General features: G+C 41.1%; 1 protein-coding gene across 1 annotated transcript; it reads right to left on the reverse strand.

Moving 5' to 3' along the window:
- Positions 1-449: 449 nt before the first annotated feature.
- On the reverse strand, positions 450-17,417 carry plekho2 (pleckstrin homology domain containing, family O member 2). Its single transcript, XM_077024881.1, has 6 exons — positions 16,983-17,417; positions 13,065-13,214; positions 12,397-12,519; positions 8,713-8,817; positions 3,995-4,090; positions 450-3,865 (listed from the first exon to the last, which is right to left on the reverse strand). Exons 1-6 carry the CDS (start codon positions 16,989-16,991, stop codon positions 1,889-1,891), a joined length of 2,460 nt encoding a protein of 819 aa, XP_076880996.1. The 5' UTR covers positions 16,992-17,417; the 3' UTR covers positions 450-1,888.
- Between the last annotated feature and the right edge of the window lie 1,608 nt (positions 17,418-19,025).

Genomic DNA, 19,025 nt, shown 5'->3' on the forward strand with positions numbered 1-19,025 from the left:
TTCATCTTAGTAAAACCTTAAACAACTTTTCACTGCATGTGACCCATCTTTAACATAATTCTTCATTTTTCCTGAGCCTTAGGAAACATGTTAATTAAATTAACAACCATATTTTCTACACCTCTTAATGTTTCTAGAACATGAGAGGGTGTGTCTTCATCATGATTTTCGGTCTCAAATTGGGTGCTTCCATTTGGTAACACAACTGTTCTAGCTTAAAAATGGTCTTGGCGCTTACACAACAAGCTGGATCAGGTGTGTTGGAGCAGGAGAAAACAAGATGATCAATCCAAAGGGTCACACAAGTAGTGTATAAAAACTACAAAACATCATAAGCAAGGTTAAAATTGTGAAGGACAAACGCAATGCATGTACAATATACATGTTATTTTTTTTAGGGGTTTTACATTGTTTAAATTTGCAAAGTATAAAAAGTCTTTTCAAACACAGCAGGGAAGAGATTTTTATTAACACATGCTTAGCAAGCAATATTTTATTTCATTCCTGCATATTTAATAGGCATTTATAAACTTTATTAGTCCAGTTAGTAAATGCAATCATTGACAAATATTATATTACAGAATAAATCTCCATAAAATTTCAGAAGTAAACATTATTTATTGGTTCAGAACACTGGCGTCTGTATCTAAATTTTACCTTGTTTTTTTCTTAGAAGGAAATTGCAAATGAACCATGTCAGAATATTAACTTAAATATTAAGCAATTAATTGGTATTCATATATGTACAATTTTATGTTCAAATAATCAACTAAGTTAAATCCTTTACAAAAATGAGCTTGAAGCTATTCTATGTGATTGGAAAAAAGGAAATTAGAAAATATCTGAACAGAAGAAAAACAGTGCTTCAGCCTATGCTCTGTGTGACAAACCCATGCAATTCACATATGAGTTCTTAAAAAAAAAACAGAAAAGGAAGAAAAACTGGAGATGATGGAGATTAGAATAACAGAACTGCAGGCTCATTCTGAGTAGAACAAAATCAGTTGAAAAGAAATGGAGGCTTTGATCATTTTTAATAATAATAAAAAAAACATTCACAAGATGCAGAAATTATATATGCTTCGCTGCACACACTGTGATAGGTATAAAATTGATCTTCACGGTAAAACAGACAGGAAGTCCTTAGTTCCTCTAACCCTGTGCACACAAGGCTGCTCAAGTAAGTGCGCTATTTCCAGAGTGAGAGTTAAAAGGGACAAGATGGTGGGTAAACACTTTATAAGCAGCTCTACTCGTGTGTGAACTGACTTAGCAAGATGTGGGTAATACCTATTTACATTATATATGTGGGTAATACCTCTTTACTATAGTTCAAGTAACTCAAGAAATGTTTTACACCATACTCTTACTCATGATTGGAGGGAGTTTCATTTCATTAACTGAAAATTAACATGTGACACGAATGTCATTGCATTTCATGTACTTCGGTTTGGATCATAAATCAAATTTATAAATGAATATCTGAAACCATAATTTAATCAATGGTGTCAAGATATTAACTTACTTTAGAGGAGCTACTATTTTATATCCCAGTAATACAATAGGATAATAATTGCACTTCATTATTTGTATTTAAGTTTTATGAGTAGATTGATGTGTGCGTGTATGTGTGTGTGTGTGTGTGTGTGTGTGTGTGTGCGTGTGTGTGCGTGTGTGTGCGTGTGTGTGTGTATGTGTGTGTGTGTGTGTGTGTGTGTGTGTGGTGTGTGTGTGTGTGTGTGTGTGTGTGTGTGTGTGTGTGTGTGTGTGTGTGTGTGTGTGTATGTGTGTGCGTGTGTGTGCGTGTGTGTTGGGGGAGTTGCAAATAAATAAACAAACCAGTCGTTCACGCTTCCCCTTTTAACCCAGCATATTTTAACATTTGCAATTACCAGCTTGTTCTGTTGCTCTTATTGTCATGTTGTTTAACACTCTTGGCTTCTTTCAAGAATTGCTCAGCTTTCTGAAGCTTTTCCATTGCAGTACTGAGTAGGATCCCTGGGTCTGGTCCACCTCCACCTCCCTCCTCATTACCTATTTCCCTCAGAAGTTTTCCTGTCTCTTCAAGCTCCACTGACACTTTACTTTGCAAGTCCTTTATGTCACTTTCTTGGGGTACAACTTGGATCTCGATAAGGTTTCCCATTGATGACGCCCACATCTTGGAGGGGGACTTTGACACAGATGATTCAGCATGTGAGCTTGTTGCAGGTAGTGGGCTGGAGACAAATGTGTCGACGGTGCCTTTGGGTGGAGCACTTCCATTTGCTGAGGGCACGTCCTCCGTGCTACGCACGTTTGTATCCAGTGACTCCAGGTCGTCCTCGCTGGTTTCTGCATCTAAGCCTTGAAAACTATCCTCCATCTTATCTAGTGATGAAGTTACTTGGTCACTGTTTTCAGACTCCTCAGCGGAGAGCTGACCGCTGTCTACAGACTTCTCTTCGCATTCCACCCCACATAGTCCGGTAGAGTCCTCACCTACTCCTGTGTTATTTAGAGACAGGATGACAACCTTGTGGTCGCTTTTGGGCTCTTGAGTGGCTGGTTTCATATCATCTGCAGGGACATTCTCAGAAACTATTTCTACTGAAGGTGATACAAGAGGAGGAAGTGAGCTGCTAGTGGATACCACAGTGCCACTGTATACTCCACTGTCCTCCTTTTTGACAGGTGGTTTAAGAGGTTTCTTTTTGGGTGGAGCAGGGGGGGCTGTACTCTTTTTAACAGGCTCTGGTGTTGAACATGGGGTTAATTTGATTTCACCGTAAGGCTTTGCAGGTTCAGTAGTGACTGGAGCTGCTACACTTTCCGTGTTGTCTGGACAAGCAGATTCGACTGCCTTGTGTTCTACGGGGTCTTTCTCCTGTTCTGAATTACGTGAATCCCACATCACTTCTTGGGGCTTTGGAACATTTTTTGAGGGAATGAATGCAATGTCCTCTGTCTTAACAGTATTTTCTTCTTCTGCTTCCTCCTGGCATTGTGCATTGTTATCCTTCACATCTTCATTGTCATCATCAGCATCTTCATGATTTTCTGGAATAACTTCTGCTTCTTTTATAATCTGTGCAGGTTTGGGTTTCATGTCTTTAGATGGTGTCGAAGGAGGATGGGTGGTCTTGGCTGGAGAAGCCTCTGAATTGTCTAGCTCCTCTGCATCTGGACTTGGCTTGCTAGGACTGTCTGTTGCTCCAGACTCTACCCCACTGTCTGAAGCCTTCTCCCCATTTACCTCCCCACTGCCACATATTGTGGGCTTGTTCTCCTTTGAAGGAGGCATGGGTGGCTTCACAACCTTCTTCTCTTTCACCTCCTCACCTGGCTTCTCCTCCTCTTGATTTTCAGATGGTTTTTGCTCCTTGGACGGTGGCATAGGAGGCATTAGGATCTTCTTTTGTGGAGCTAAGTCCTCGGGTTTGTTGTCGCTCTCCTGGCTTTCACTGGGGTTGACCACCTTTGAAGGAGGCATGAGTGGCTTCACAACTTTGTTCTCTTGCACTTCCTCACTTGGCTTCTCCTCTTCTTGATGTTCAGATGGTTTCAGCTCCTTGGATGGTGGCATAGGAGGTACGAGGATCTTCTTTTGTGGAGCTAAGTCCTCAGGTTTAGTGTCACTCTCCTGGCTTTCACTGAGGTTGGCCACCTTTGACGGTGGCATGGGTGGCTTCAGGACCTTTTTCTGAGGTGCAGAATCTTCACCTGCAGCTTCCTCTGGAATGAGAGATTTTGATGGTGCTTCCTGTGCGTTTGGACCTCCATTTTGTCCATTCCCATCAGCACTTAGGCAGTGTGTTCCATTAGGTGTACTGTCAGTAGCACTGAGGTCAAGCCTCAAGATTCCATCCGATGAGACATTTGCAACCTAATAAAACAATTATCAACTTTAATCCTTAAAGGTTTAACATCCATTGTTGTGACAAATGTATAGAATGTCAAAGGCAAAATATAGTCATTTGATAGTTTTACTTAGATCTGAATGTTCTCAACATACCTCCTTCATGTGGATCCTGGTTGGTGGCCTTCTGCTTCGGTTTCCCTTTGGACGAGAGCGAGTTACATGCTCTAAAGATGGTTGTTCAAGTTTTACCTGCAGTGAAAAAAAGGAAAAAAAATTATAATCAGATTTTTTAAACAAGCCTTTGCAAGTGATTAATAGCACAAAGCTTATTAACATTAAAGATACTTGTTAGACGTTAAATGGAATCTGTTACTCATGTTGTTGTTTTGGTTTTACTTCCTCGTTTGCTTTCACACCCCATTATTGGTTTCACCTGTGTCTGGTTTAGTTTTTCGTTTAATCTGTGTATTTATACCCTGCACATTGTTTCTGTTTCTGATATGTTATCAGAACTAAGCATTGGGATCACACCAGTTAGCTGATACTCTGAACTTTAAGAGAGAGACACCTCCAGTTTAGGAGAGACCAGGATTTGCTGCATATCAGCTGACGCAGTTGCCTTGCTTAACATGTACGATAAGGGCACACAGTGGACTGTGTCTAGCTCACCATTTCCTGAACCTCTTGTTAGTGAACTCATGAATATTGTGGCAAGACTAACCGTAAGCGGCTGCAAGAAAAAATACCAGCCTAGCTCTCCACCAATCACCTCATCTATGTATCTCTCAAGTCCCATCAGTTCCTGCCCTCAACCCAAGATTCGGACCTCCGAGGGGAAGGTATTAAAAATACACCATGGGCCAAGGCACCGTGCAGGGGCTGCTCCTTTACTGTCTTCCCTTGTTCTTAACCTCAGAGTGAGTTGCAGCATGTCTGGCACTGAGGGAGTAGCCATGCCTCCATGTCCTGCTCCTGGTGAAGGAGTCACTATGCTTCTTTCTCCAGACCCACGGCCAGTGGCTGCAGCACCTCCAGACCTGCGACCAACGGCAATCCAGAGGGCTTCAAAGCTTGTCTCACGTGTCGAGAGGCCATCTCAGCAGCCTACCAGAGGTCTCCAGAAGCAGCCCAGCCTGCTCAAGTGGCCACCTGGCCTGCTCCAGAGGACGTCCCAGTGGCAATTCAGAGTACCCCAGAGGATGTCAGTCAGCCTGTCCAACCCATTGTGGCTCTACAAGAACTTTCGAGACCTTTAGAACTGATTGTTCTTTTGATGTATTTGCTTATCCGAATCATCTGTCATTGTCTGTATTGTTTCAATTGTCAATGTCACTTATGGTTTCCACGCCTGTGTTTTTTTGTGCCGGTCTCCATTCTTGTGTCTTGTGTGATTATTTCTGTTCCGGTGTCAGTTCCAAGATTTGTCACCCATTTTGTCCCCAGTCCTGTTTCATTCAGTTCTGTTCCTGTATCTCCAGTTTCCGTGGTTAGTCAGAGTCTTGTCCAACATTCTAGGTTGTCTTCCTGTTATCCTCAATCTTGTTTTGTGTACTGGTGTTGAGTCTAATGCCGATCCCATGCCTGCATCCACATCTATCTCTGTCTGGTTCTGTTTCCTCTGTGTCTTCTGTTCATGGCTCTGTTCTTGGATATTGTGGTGTTCCTGGTTCTGGTCTCGTGTCTTCAGTTCCTGGGTTCCAGTTCCTAGTTCGGTTCCTGGTCCTAGTTCTTCTGTCTCTGCATTTGGCATGATCTACATTTCTGTGCCACCTGCTCCTGTGCCCTGCATCCATACCTGTTACTTCTGCTTAGTCTATTCCATTGCCAATGTAGTCTTTTTTGTTTTTTGTTAAGGGTGGGGGTGGATCTGTCATGATCTCCCCCTCCTTGGTGCTGCTGTTCCCACGGCAACGCCTCTTCATGTTTTCATTCTGGTTTTACTTCCTTTTTCTTTCCGTTTGTTTTCATGACCCGTTATTGGTTTTACCTGTGTTTAGTTTAGTTCCATTTCACCTGTGTCTAGTTTAGTTCCCTGTTTCACCTGTGTTTAGTTTAGTTCTATTTCACCTGTGTCTAATTTAGTGCCCAGTTTAAGCTGTGTTTAGTTTAGTTCCATTCCACCTGTGTCTAGTTTAGTTCCCTGTTTCACCTGTGTTTAGTTTAGTTCCATTTCACCTGTGTCTGGTTTAGTGCCCTGATTCACCTGTGTTTAGTTTAGTTCCATTTCACCTGTGTCGAATTTAGTGCCCTGTTTCACCCGTGTCTAGTTCAGTGGTTCTCAAACTTTTTCTATCATTCCCCACCTCAGAAGAAGGGGAAATTCCACGCCGCGAACGTATGGGGGGCGGCGGCGGCGGAGAACATTTTAAACATCCGGGGCTTATGAAAACCGAACAGGCATTAAAACGACAGGCTTAAGCCTGGTTTAAGCCTGGTTTATACTTGACGCGTCGCGAGCGAAAATGACGTAATCGATGTGGCTCCGCCTGTGCGCGAGGGCCTCGAGCGCTGTCGATTCGCGAGGTCGTGCACCTTTCGAATTTTGTAACTTCGCGTGCGCCGCGTTTCAGCGCAATGAACAAAGTCGTGTTTGCAGGGTTCATACACCTTTATAAGGTGGAATTAAAGCACTTGTACATCATTTTCAAGGTCCATTTCAATATTTCCCAGCACGTTAAAATTATTTAAGTTAAATATTTATACATATACTCGAAATTATTCGAAATTATTTGCTTTTTTATCACATTATTTAATGGTTGTTTATTTTCAAAACGCCCAATCTTAACGTCTTCACGTTCTCTCATGTTTCCTCCTGGAATTACAAGAGGCTCGTATTTGTTAATGTAATACAAGAGAACTGTTCAGTCAGACAGATATTTGTTGTGAAACGAAGTAGTTACAATTTCAAGCATTTTCAAGTACTTTAGCCTAAATTTCAGCATTTTCAAACCTGAAACACAAAGCAACATAAAAATTCATCAGGTTAATGTTTCTTTATACTACCACATATCATTTCGGAGAACACTGCACGCGAAAAGTATAAACGCTTCCACCGTTCGAGCAGTGTCGTGCGAGGTGGGCGGAGTCACGCGCTACAACGAGGCTTAAACCAGGCTTTAGAAAGGTTCATTTCTTCCAATTGCTTGCACCCCACCTGCAATACCCATGCGCCCCACACTTTGAGAAACGCTGGTCTAGTTTAGTGCTCTGTTTCACATGTGTCTAGTTAAGTTCCTTGTTTAATCTGCATATTTAAATCCTGCATACTGTTTATGTTTCTGGTATGTTATAATCATTACATGTTCAGTCTCTAAGCTTCATCATTCGATGTTCATTGTTGGTTTCAGTTGGCCTTATAATGTGTTGTGTATATCTTTGTGTATAATTTTTTTCTCTCGTTCATATGTGTCCCACACAGGCCCGTTGACAGTCTTGCTAGGGCCCGGGACAAGAAAGTCTAATGTGCCCCCCCCCCCCCCCCCCCCCCCCCCCCCCCCCCCCGGCGCACGTCATTTGAATTTCGTCATTTGACAATCCTTCTGTTAGGTCATATAGTATATAATATAGCCACACATCAAAGCTGTTTCTGACAGCTGACTGGTTATATACTTGACGCGTCGCGAGCGTGCGAGGGTTCGCGCGAAAATGACGTAATCGCAGTGGCACCGACCGTGTGCGAGGGCCTCGCGCGCTGTCCATGAGGTCGTGCACCTCTTGACTTTTGTAACTTCGCGCGCGACGCACTTCAGCGCAATGAACAGTCATGTTTGCAGGGTTCATACACCTTTATAATGTTTATAATTAAAGCACTTGTACTTCACTTTAAAGGTCAATTTCAATATTTTCCAACACGTTAAACTTAATTGAGTTAAATATTTATACATTTACTCGAAATAATTCGCTTTTTATCACATTATTTAATGGTTGTTTATTTTCAAAACGCCCAATCTTAACGTCTTCACGAGAACTGTTCAGTCAGACAGCTATTTGTTGTGAAACAAAGTAGTTACTTTCAAGCATTTTCAAGTACTTTAGCCTAAATTCCAGCACTTTTCAAACCTGGAACACAATGCAACATTAAAATTCGTCAGGTAAATGTTTTCCTTTCTTTTCTGCGCTCCAGATTTCTGTATTTACTTTAACTATCCACCACTGTATTTCCCCCTGTTGTGCGGGTACCAGCCAGTTACGGTCGGTGCTGGATCAAACCATTTTCCAGTGGGATGCGGGGGTGTATGCACTTAATGGAAAATATGCAGATAGGTTAAAAAACATATATTTTAGCCATTGAGTTTATTTTGAGTACAGAATTTTATATTAATGAAAGATTTCAAGATTATTTAAAAATTATAGACTTTAAATAAAAAATAAATTGCTGGGCTCTTTGATGGGCCCCCCTGGCCCTGGGGCCCGGGACAACAGACCCGGTTGTCCCCCCCTGTCGACGGGGCTGGTCCCACATACCTGCTGATGTTTATTTAAGATTTGTAACTTTATTTGCATTAGTTACTTTTTTATTTACTTTTTTATTTTGCTTTAGCATTAAACTCCTTGTTCCATCTCTTGGGCTTCGAGTCATACAAACTATTTGAAACTATTCAATATGATTTTTTAAAACAAACAAAGGAACAAACAAACAAATATACATATTTAACATGGTCATTCTTGTGTTTTCACAAAGCATGCTAAAATAACTATTATTTCAAGGAATATTAGTGTTCAGGTAAATGTGCATTTATCTGAACAAATTTAGAATGTATTTACTTTAAATTGTCATGTTTTTAAGCTTGTGTATGACTTAAATCACAATCACAAACACAATTCAAATGTAGCATTAATTTTAGTTAAAATACAAAAATAATTATGGTTACCTCATCAAAAATTTTATTCTTGGCCCTGATAATGCCATCATTAAGTGCCTTTATCCAAGCCTCTTTTTCTTGTTGATTTTGGGCCTGCAGTTTAACATCACAGACCTAAAAGCAAAGTAGAAAAATAAATTTAAAAGGAAATTTCATTTGGTTCTATAAACTGTGGTGACTGAGAAGGGCAATGTACACAAGCAAAATTACAAAAGTACAAATGAACAAATTTTTCAAGATGTGTATCACTTTTACAAGTAGGCTACTGAAACAAATTAGCAAATGGCGAATCTGACAGTAAGAGCAGGTAAAACACACAGGAAGTGTGTTAAAGGGCAGGTACAACACACAGGAAGTGTTTGTTGCTGTGTTTTGTGTCAATCAAACTAGCGGAGTTTGTGGGAGGGAGTAAAGGTAAACCATGTTTTGTCCACTTTGTGGAATTCATTTTAGCCAGTTGACATGCTTTCATTAACATTTTCATATTAATTAAACTTTCAAATGTTAATGAATGTAAGTGGACCGTAAACGCTAGCTTATAGTCCACTTATTTTCATTGCCACTTGCCATTTAAAGTGGTTTAAACACTGACAGTCTCCTGTCTGCTCTTTTAACACTGGCATGACTGAAATTTCTCGTTCCTGAGGACATCACCCCTCATTCTTGCCAATTAGAGATCCATTATCCATCTTTTATTATGGAAATTCATGACAGAGAAGCAGTGAGGCTGCAGGTCTAGTGTTCCTTTAGAAACTGGTCTTATTTTCCCTGGCAGCAATTGTATAACTACATCTCAATATTTCACAATCTCTCTAATATAGGACCTTGTTGTTATTATAATTTCTGTATAAATGCTGATTTGTGCTGTGTGAGTAAAACAGCGTTTTTATGTTTTATTAGTACAAATCGTACATGCCCACATTCTAACTTGAAGCAGACACAGTTTTCTGTTGAACTGTGTGTAATATTTGTTGGTGCTTCATTGCTTCATTAGCAAGACACAGGGCACAAATTGATTCACAGCTGGCAGGTTTACCTTAAGAAAATGTTTGTAGCTTTTAGTCATACACTAGTCCTAGATTCAAAAGCATTCCAACTGGCTAAAATTAGTTCCACAAAGTTTAGCTTTACTCCCTGCCACAAACTCTACTAGTTTGATTGACACAAAGTTGAGCAACAAGTACTCCTGTGTGTTGTACCTGCTCTTTAACACACTTACTGGGTGTTGTACCTGCTATTTTTGTCACAGTTGCAATTTCCAAATTTGTAGCTTACTGGTAAATTTGTTAGTTTGTATTTTTTTAATTTTGTTTCCTAAAATGTAAATTTGTTTTTCTCTTCTCAGCCATCATAGTAAACACCCCAATGTTTAGAATACATTATTTTAAAATTGGCAATCCATATCTCAGAAAGCATTTATGGACACTGTGTGAAGTTTGCACAAATAGTTTCAATTAATCTCAAAGCAAAATTTTCACACTGGCAAAGATTCACCATGTCTGATCTTAATTTGGTGGGGTTTTTTGTTTTAAGCCTCACCTTATACAAGAAAGAAGGAAAACAGATCTATTCTAACAATAAGCACCAAACACTAAGACCAGTTTAACAAAAAAATTATTTAATCTAAGCAAAATTGGAGAAAGCTACCCAAAATGCAATCATCTTTTTCATCAATTGTTTGTATATTTATACAGCTCATTGTTCTACCGAGGGCAGTTTAAACAAAGTGTGATACACATCCTGACTCTTGCTGGGCTCAGCATGGGTTTCTGAAGTACCGTGTATTCTAGACTCATACTACAAAATAAACCATAGCACTAAACACAGCCCTGAATAATCAGTTCAAATACCAAACTCTCAAAAGTGCTGCAAAGGTACTGGTGCTTTTAAGACGCCTCTGCATTTTTCACCCCAGTAGTGTGTGAAGTTGGGTTCTAAAATAAAGTCACAGTCTGCACTGTCTGACTCACAGATTTGGCTGGTCACTTTAGTTAGGAGAAAGGAAAAAGTGACAAGCATGTGTGCCCACACACACACACACACACACACACAAATACAATATTTATTTCTGATGAGCTTGCCGAGCTTGATTCAGTGTTATCATCTTTTAGTAATACTCTACATTTTGCCTTTTAAGGAACTCTTGTAAACAAGAGGAAGTCTGAAATGCAGCTCACGGAGGATCACACTCAATCCAAACAAACGGCTCGACTACCCCGTGGCTGAAGTGGTGACGAGCTAATGGAAACGTGCGTGCGCTAGCGGAGTGTGCTGTACTGAAACGAGGTCAGCGCTAAAGAGCACCTCCGGCTACGCTGCCTGTGAGGGTCTGGCTTTCACGTCACGACAACGAGACGCAGCTGTTCTCTCACCCACGTGAGGAGCAGGGCCGGACTTCAGCCCAGGCTGTCAGCAAGGGTGAAAGAGGAATGCAAGAAACAACCACAACAGATGTAACACAGCATACAGGGAACAAAACGTTGATTACAACAACTAAACCTGGAAACCTGGAGGGTCAACCTGGTTAATGTCACTTTCTTAGTAGTGAAGTGGCCAACCGCTCACTTCTACATTTGTTTGCATACAACATGGCTTGTGGTAATACAAGAAAGAGCTACAAATGTTTTGACCTGACTGAGATACAGGAAGGACTTTTGTCTGAGTAGGTATACAGATAAGTTGGCCACACAATCAACCACAATGAACAATGCTGGACAGCATTAAAAACTGGTGTCGATTCATCTGCATTTTATAAAACAGCAGCACTATTGGCCTTAAACTTCCATGTACATCCATGTATTTTTGAGGATTTTTTTAATTGACATGTATAAGCATGTAATAAGCAGTAGAGTTCACGTAGTGAAAGAAGTGCAGATAAGAACTGAGCAGTTTCGATACAGTCCTAGCATCTAATCTGCACATTTGACCCAGGTTGAGGCGTTTGACTTTTAACCTCCAGACCATTTATCACTTGAAAGCCTTGGTTTGTGGCTGTTTTCATGTACCACAAGCATCTGCGCAGTCAGAAAGAAAGCTGCTAGAGTATGACTTTGCATACCTTACTGTGACAGCAACTGACAGTTATATCAGGCTTTTTGTCCAGTTTTCAAACTTGAAGCATATAAAATATGTCAGAATGACTTATTTTGGTTCTATTTCTTATTTTTCGAAAAGCAATAAAAGACATTTATTTATCTGACACATTTATCCAGAGTGACATACCATTATAACAAAATGGAATTTTGGGCAACTGAGGGTTAAGCAGTTGGGCTTGAACTATCAACCCTCTAGATTATTAGGCAAGCGCCTTAACCACAGAGCTACCACTCCTTTGCACGGTGCAGTGCAGACTCCATATTTATTTCCTGCCTTCCTCTACTGTTCACTTTTGCTTGTGCAAAATGTCACAGGGGAATAAAGTGTAAGAAATGTGTAACATGAGGATTGTTGGTGGTCATGGATCTCGGCTGATATGAGTGTGATTCATACCGACCCACACAAAGGCTCAGTGTTCGACTCCCCCGTGCCATATTGGGACGATGACGTCATAGACAGCTAGTCTGACCTTACTATGTATTGCATTGTTAATCGATGAGAGGCCCTCTTTATATTACAGAAAACAGAAAGTGGAGTAGTCCACTGTGTCTGGCATCTCCGTCTTAGCTGTGATAAATGAGTGGCGTCAACGCTTACCTTACTCCCACTCTTGGCTGCCCGTGTCACTATCAGCCTGTGTTTCTTATTGAAAGGACTGCGTAACTCGTGGCATTTATCGAAATGATCCAGGTCCACACGCTCTATGCAGTTCTTTAAGTCCTGTGTGAAAGCAAAACTCAAATACTCAGTCTGTTTACATTCAAAGCTAAACAAGGAAGAAATCTAGCAGGACCTAACATTGTGCTAGCAGATATTTGAAAGATTTCTTAAAAGTTAAGAATGTGTGACAACATCATGAATCTGAAGAAATCCTCCAGCACTTTTAACCTGATCTGTGTCTTCCACATCAGTAGTGTAACCAGGAACAATTATTTCACCATGTTTCCCTGTACTTCCCTATACACTGAAAACAACAGAAAAAACACTTTTTTTAAATAAACACACTGAAAATGTATGCGTAGGAGCAACTGTTGATGAATCCATGTAACAGTGCTACACAGTCAACAGGTTTATTTTCTAAGTACAGGAAAATGTGGTAAAATCATTGTTTTGTGTTTTTCACTACAGACCTACATTTTATTTATATTCACGTGTAGGACATTCATATCTTTGCAGTATAGAAATTCCTGCACTAACCAATGTGCTAACCTATTCCAGGTCGAAGATTTCAGTTAATGGAGAGTCAGCAGCTGTTATCTCATTACCTCGTTGTCATACACAACAATCTGTGTTTTGTCCAGCTGGATGTAGCGGTCTTTGTAGCCACCCAGGAACTTCCCCGAGGCCTTCTTCAACCAGCCAGCTTGTCCCGACAACTTCATCTCTTTGGGCTTGGCTGGGTCTTCTTTGACGCCCTGCCAAGATGGGGGTGGGGAGGTGGTGAGGTCAGTGTCACACAGTAGTACTGCTCATCTCCTTTATCTGGTGCACATCTAAAGGCCCATGCCTTAGTCCTGAGTGGGCATCAGTGAGAGAAAGTAGTGGGGTAATTGTGGTTAACTCTTTCTGCTGATGTAGAGGGCCCACGTGCCTGTTTCAGCAATTTTTTACTCAATTCTAGGAACACCAGGCAAATTCCTTAGAAATTTAGCTGTTTTTACAGTTTTTTCTCATGTTTAGCACATTATTCTCTGCAACTATGTATAAACAAAGCTGTAGACAATAGTATCCAAAACTTTAAAACATTAACTTAGCATTAAACAACAGACCCTGGGTGCTGCATTACTGGCAACGCCCTTGACACACTCAAGTTAGGTGAGCTTCATACTGAAACTAAGCTTTAACCACACGGTCAGGCTTTAACCACACGGTCAAAACCATTTTCCCTATGAAAGAAGCGCTGTTCTGCGCTCACATACACAGGTAGTAAGTGGTTAGCACTTTGGTCCAAGCATGCTAAGACACTATGGCATCTGTGGTATGTGATATAAATGCTGTCTTACAAAGATGAGAATTTCAGATGGTCTGGATAAAAAAAAACATGCCCATCTGCCTGTCTGTATACCTAATAGTCTAACTAATTGTGTTTTTAATTCCGAGGGATTTTACTGGGAACCTTTGAGAGGAAATTCCTCAGGATGTGTCCTTAAAGGGTTATCCAGACTGTTTTTCCACTTTCACTGGACCTTTGGAAAGAGCAGCCATGCGCTAGCAGGGAAGGTGCCGCAGCTGTCAGAGGGAGGAAGAGGCTCGGAATAATGGCAGCAGTACCGTGCCATGGGAGGCGGGTACCGCTCTCTCACAATGCCTCTGTCCAGGAAACATTCTCACGCACCAGGCCTCTGCAGGCTCCGCTGTCTGCACAGAGGGAGAAGAGGCCCGGGGGCGGGGCCGTCGGAGGAAGTTGAACACTGGAGGGGCTCTTTTGTGTCTCATGTACCGATTGGGTGAAAATTGAAGTGCAGGCTACATCACAGCACACCAGCTGCCAAAGGCTCTGGGTGGGGTGGAAAAATCCATGTGGAGTAAAGGAGTTGGTTGGGACACACGGAGCACCATTTGGCTTTGAGCACTAAACAAACTTGTGCAAGGGAAGAGACAGGCTTGGCAGCAAGTGTCTGAGGCCAATAGCCGATGAGGTGGAGAGTTTTGGTTCAGGCAGGAAATTATCTGAGACAAAATCTCCAGCGTGGGTTAGTCAAACAGGACGTTCTGCTCTAAGAATGCATTTGATGCCAGAAATGTTGGATTGGCTGACTAAAACCGACCGTGGATATTAATAACAAGTTAATCAGTGTCGGTACGGATCTCAAGTTTTAACTACCACAATCATGAGCAAGGAAAACAATGTCATAGCAGGTGTGTTCAGATGGATAATTTCCGAAGGGACAATGTACTGGTAGGACTGGTAGTACTGGTAGAACATTATCAGTACAATGCAGGAACATACAGTTTCACTATGACAACTAGAATCTCTTGTGGCGTGTCATATCCTCCAGAGAAGCTGCTTTTTCAACGAATCTACAGCCATTACCAAAAACTCTTACAAAACTGTATTCCTACTCTCGATTTGATATGCTGTGAGAGCGAGCCAGGCACTGATTTCTCTCCATGTAGATGATGTTTTTTGTTTTCTTTAGTTTTTTTTTCTTTTTTTCAGTGAGGCACACCTTAACAAACATCTGTTCCACATAAAAGCTGTAGATGGTGAACTGAATGCCGCATCTGGGAGGAATCTTACGTCCACATCTGCGGTGATGGCTGGCCTGCTGAACCTCAGCACACCACGTCTCTAAAATTCGAATCATCTGCTGTGTGGAAGGGGAGTCCGCAGCTGAGGGACGTGTCCAGCCTCATTCTGATATCACCTAGAGGGAAAGCTGCGACCTCCTGGATCAGAGACGCCATCACTCTGCTAGTGCTGTCACGCCAAAGCTAGCGCTGGACTTTCTGGGACAGAGTTGAACGGCGGGCCCCACGGTCAAGAGTCGTCGGGAGGCCTGCGTGTTGTCACGTGACTGACAAAAAGTGGCTCACGCTGTGGTGAAAAAAAATAGGAAGCAAACCTGCTTTCCTTGGAGACTTAACAGGAATCGAGGCACACTTGCATGAACAATTCAAACCACAAGCCCAAACAATGGCGATGATTTGTACATCGCCATGTGCAGAAGGGTTGCCCTCACACAAACGGCAAGAAAAGGTGCAACCTTCCACTCCTTTTAATGTGCAGAGGAGAGGCTGATGTAAGAGTAGATATATATACATATACATGGTTATTATGTAGTAATACTTTTACTTTTTATGAGTAAAACTGTGAAAAGGAGCGATAGAATCATCTGTCCCCAAGCAGCTGAAATTCTGACCATTCATAAGGTCAGACACAGTACAACCTTAAGAAAATCCCCCATAGCTGTATATGAACCCAGCCCAAAGGCCACCCACATTTTAAGCACCATCACTGCTGGCAACTAGTCGATGTTTTTCGGAATATTACATGGCACATGATTTTCCATTCATTATCATTCAATAAACGCAGTGAATACACAATTACACTCGCCACACCACATGGCATATAGTCAGAACCTACTCATATATTATATATTCATAAATGCTAATGTCAAACTTCCTAATTCAAGCAGAATGCATAGTCTTATGTTTGATGCTGGACTGTTGCAGATTCACAACTGTTTGCACCTGCTTGCCATTCTTTGACAACTCACATGCATTGACATCAGTGTTTTTGACACTGCTACAGGCACAAGTGAGATACTTCCTTGTTTGAGACTTCGTATTTCCTGAAACTTTCCCTTCACAGCCTATATTTGCTTGCGTGTTTTGGGGTTTGCTGCACTGTTTCTATCGTTTGAAGGTCCTTTCTCTTACGTTTCAGCGTTGAATAAGTAACTACGCCAAAGTAACCCTCAATGCGGGGGAAAGTGACCGGATGGGGGGGCGGTATGGGGTCATGGGGTCACTTCCAGCATAGATGTAGTCATCTAGGATAAGTGATATGTCAGTGCTTGGGCCACAATATGATAACTTTTCCATAGAGTACTGTGTTATTTCATACTGCGTTATTTTTAAATTCTGGAGGCAAGTAAGCTATCAGTTGCACCGAGAGATACAGCGTTGGGACGCTGTAAAACTGGATGACTGAGGGCAGGTGAACAGACGGTTTAATGCAGACCATTCTAAGCATGAACGCTATTATTTATCTCCTCATAACTACTCAAACAACCGTGAGAGCGGTTAAAATAAAATAATCGCATTAACTGTTTATATATATATATATATATATATATATATATATATATATATATATATATATATATATATATATATATATATATATATATATATATAACTGCGATAGGCTACTATCAAAAAACGGCAATTAACGTAAGCATCTCATATGCTAACTACAAACATTGTGCAACACGCTGCATATTAATGTGCACCTAGTGAATCCTCTGAATCTTTGGAAGCCAAGTCGATGATGCGGTCCAAGTTGGAAGAAAGGCGATGTTTCGAGCTTTAATCGTTCACAGACGATAGAGACGGGCAAAACATAATTGTATTTTTCAGTTCACGAATGCTGGTTACGAATAGGTTGATTATGCTACTTATGAAACACCAGCACAGAGCGAAGAAACAGGAAGAAAAAATTAAGAAAATATACTCACATCTTCCATGATAAAAGACTAATGGTCCGTTATGTGAAGTACAAAACACTCGACGCAGACCTTATCTAGGGCAAGAAGTTGTGGCTATTTCATTCCTTTTCGTTAAGAACTTTCTCAAATCCAACATGACGCGAAGATGAAAATAAGGAACTGCGAGTTGTCAGATGTAACGGTGCACTGTGTCTGCTCATCTCTTTTCCTCTTTCGACTCAGCAACGAAACAAGTTGGTGTTGAAAAAAAGTTTTGTTTCCGGTGAGTGTCTGAAAGCCTCTGCCAGTCAACAGGCGACACTCCAGCTGAGTAGAAGTGAATCTCGTGGATGGACTAGTCGCAGGGTGGATACAAAGTTACTTCGACGTTACATATATTGTTAGGCTCTATATAGAGACATTGTTTTTATATAAATGTTATTTATCAGCGGCAGTTAGTGTTAGTGGTTAGTGGGTGAGCCTTTATACAACGCTACATACTCTATATGACAGCCTCGAATATAGGGTAGATTACTAGTGCTAAATTAACGCCAGCATTGCTCACTGCTGTAGTACATCTTTACAAGATCGTTAATACGTAAACATGTTGCTATTTTAGGTGCAAGGCCAAGAGCCTTATAACACCAAGGAGATGCTGCAGTATAGTATATCCGGATTGGTGTGGTAGGTGTTTGACGTCGTTGCGACGAGCCGGACCTTTTTACAACCACGATAAAGCCAAAGAGAAGTGTTACAGAGACCACAGCTTCCTCTTAGCAAGTTCTCCCATTTCTATTAGTGATCATATGATCTTATTTCTTACTATACGTCTGACAGTATTCGACCATAATGGTTCAAGAACGTGGTTGCACAAATAGCTTAAGCGATGGAGGTGGGAAACTTTGGCATCACCCTCAGAATGTATTCACTTCTCATGTGTGTGCGTTTCAAAAGGGGATTTAGAGGAGAGGTTTTTTTTATTCTTCTCACACCAACATTTATTCACACTTTATTTGCAAGCGACCGAAACTTTGTCTTTGTCCCCGTTTGAGTTGACGGGCTCTTTAGAGCATCGACTCACTTGGAATGATGAATGTTGTGTACGTTACGTGGAGGTAATACTATGCCTCACCACCAAACTGAATTCCTCTTAGGCAGTTATCAAACCTGACGAGTAGACCAGGCTAGCTGACCAGCAAATGTGTTTCATTTCATGCAATTTTGTTATCCACATTTTATGGACATAAGCTATTAGTAGTAAAATAAAGGTAAAATTTTATTAACTAGCTATTCCTGGCTTGCAGATGGTGTGTGCATGTTGATTTCACGTATAATAGTGAGACCGCTAACGAAGCAAGTAGAAGTAGAAAGTAGTTCAGTTTGTATTAAAAGATTTGGTGTGGGCGGTTGAGTGGAGAGGTGTGAAAAGATGCTTTGCAGATTTCATGGGGTAGGGTCTAGGCAGTCCTAGCTCGATGTTCTTTTAGAAGTGTCACAAGAAAATGTCTTATTACCTCACAGTTCACACTGGTACTTTCCCACAGCAGCATAACATCATGTGCTGTAACAATATCACAAAGTTATGCTGTGTTTGACATCACTGTTAATCTGGCGTCAGCCTGAGTTCATTGGTTTGGGTGGGTTTAAGTGAAAATGCAACTAAGTACCACGCCACTGCTGTAAATTGTTGTAAACAAGGCCAACACCCAGCAACCAAAAGCAGTGCGCCAAGATTGAGAGGGGAGAGAGAGAACGGATAACTATGTACCCTCCCTCTGAGGTCCATAGAAGAAACAGTAACCAAAAGGCGCCACCTACAGGTTGTTTGCAGCAATATGGGCTGGTGTTCCTCTTTTCGAGCAAGACTCAGAGCAAAAAAATAATTATAGATAGATAGATAGATAGATAGATAGATAGATAGATAGATAGATAGATAGATAGATAGATAGATAGATAGATAGATAGATAGATAGATAGATAGATAGATAGATAGATAGATAGATAGATAGATAGATAGATAGATAGATAGATAGATAGATAGATAGATAAGCACTTATTTAATTACTGTGTAAC

Source organism: Brachyhypopomus gauderio, chromosome 12 (assembly GCF_052324685.1).
Source record: "Brachyhypopomus gauderio isolate BG-103 chromosome 12, BGAUD_0.2, whole genome shotgun sequence".
NCBI lineage: Eukaryota > Metazoa > Chordata > Actinopteri > Gymnotiformes > Hypopomidae > Brachyhypopomus > Brachyhypopomus gauderio.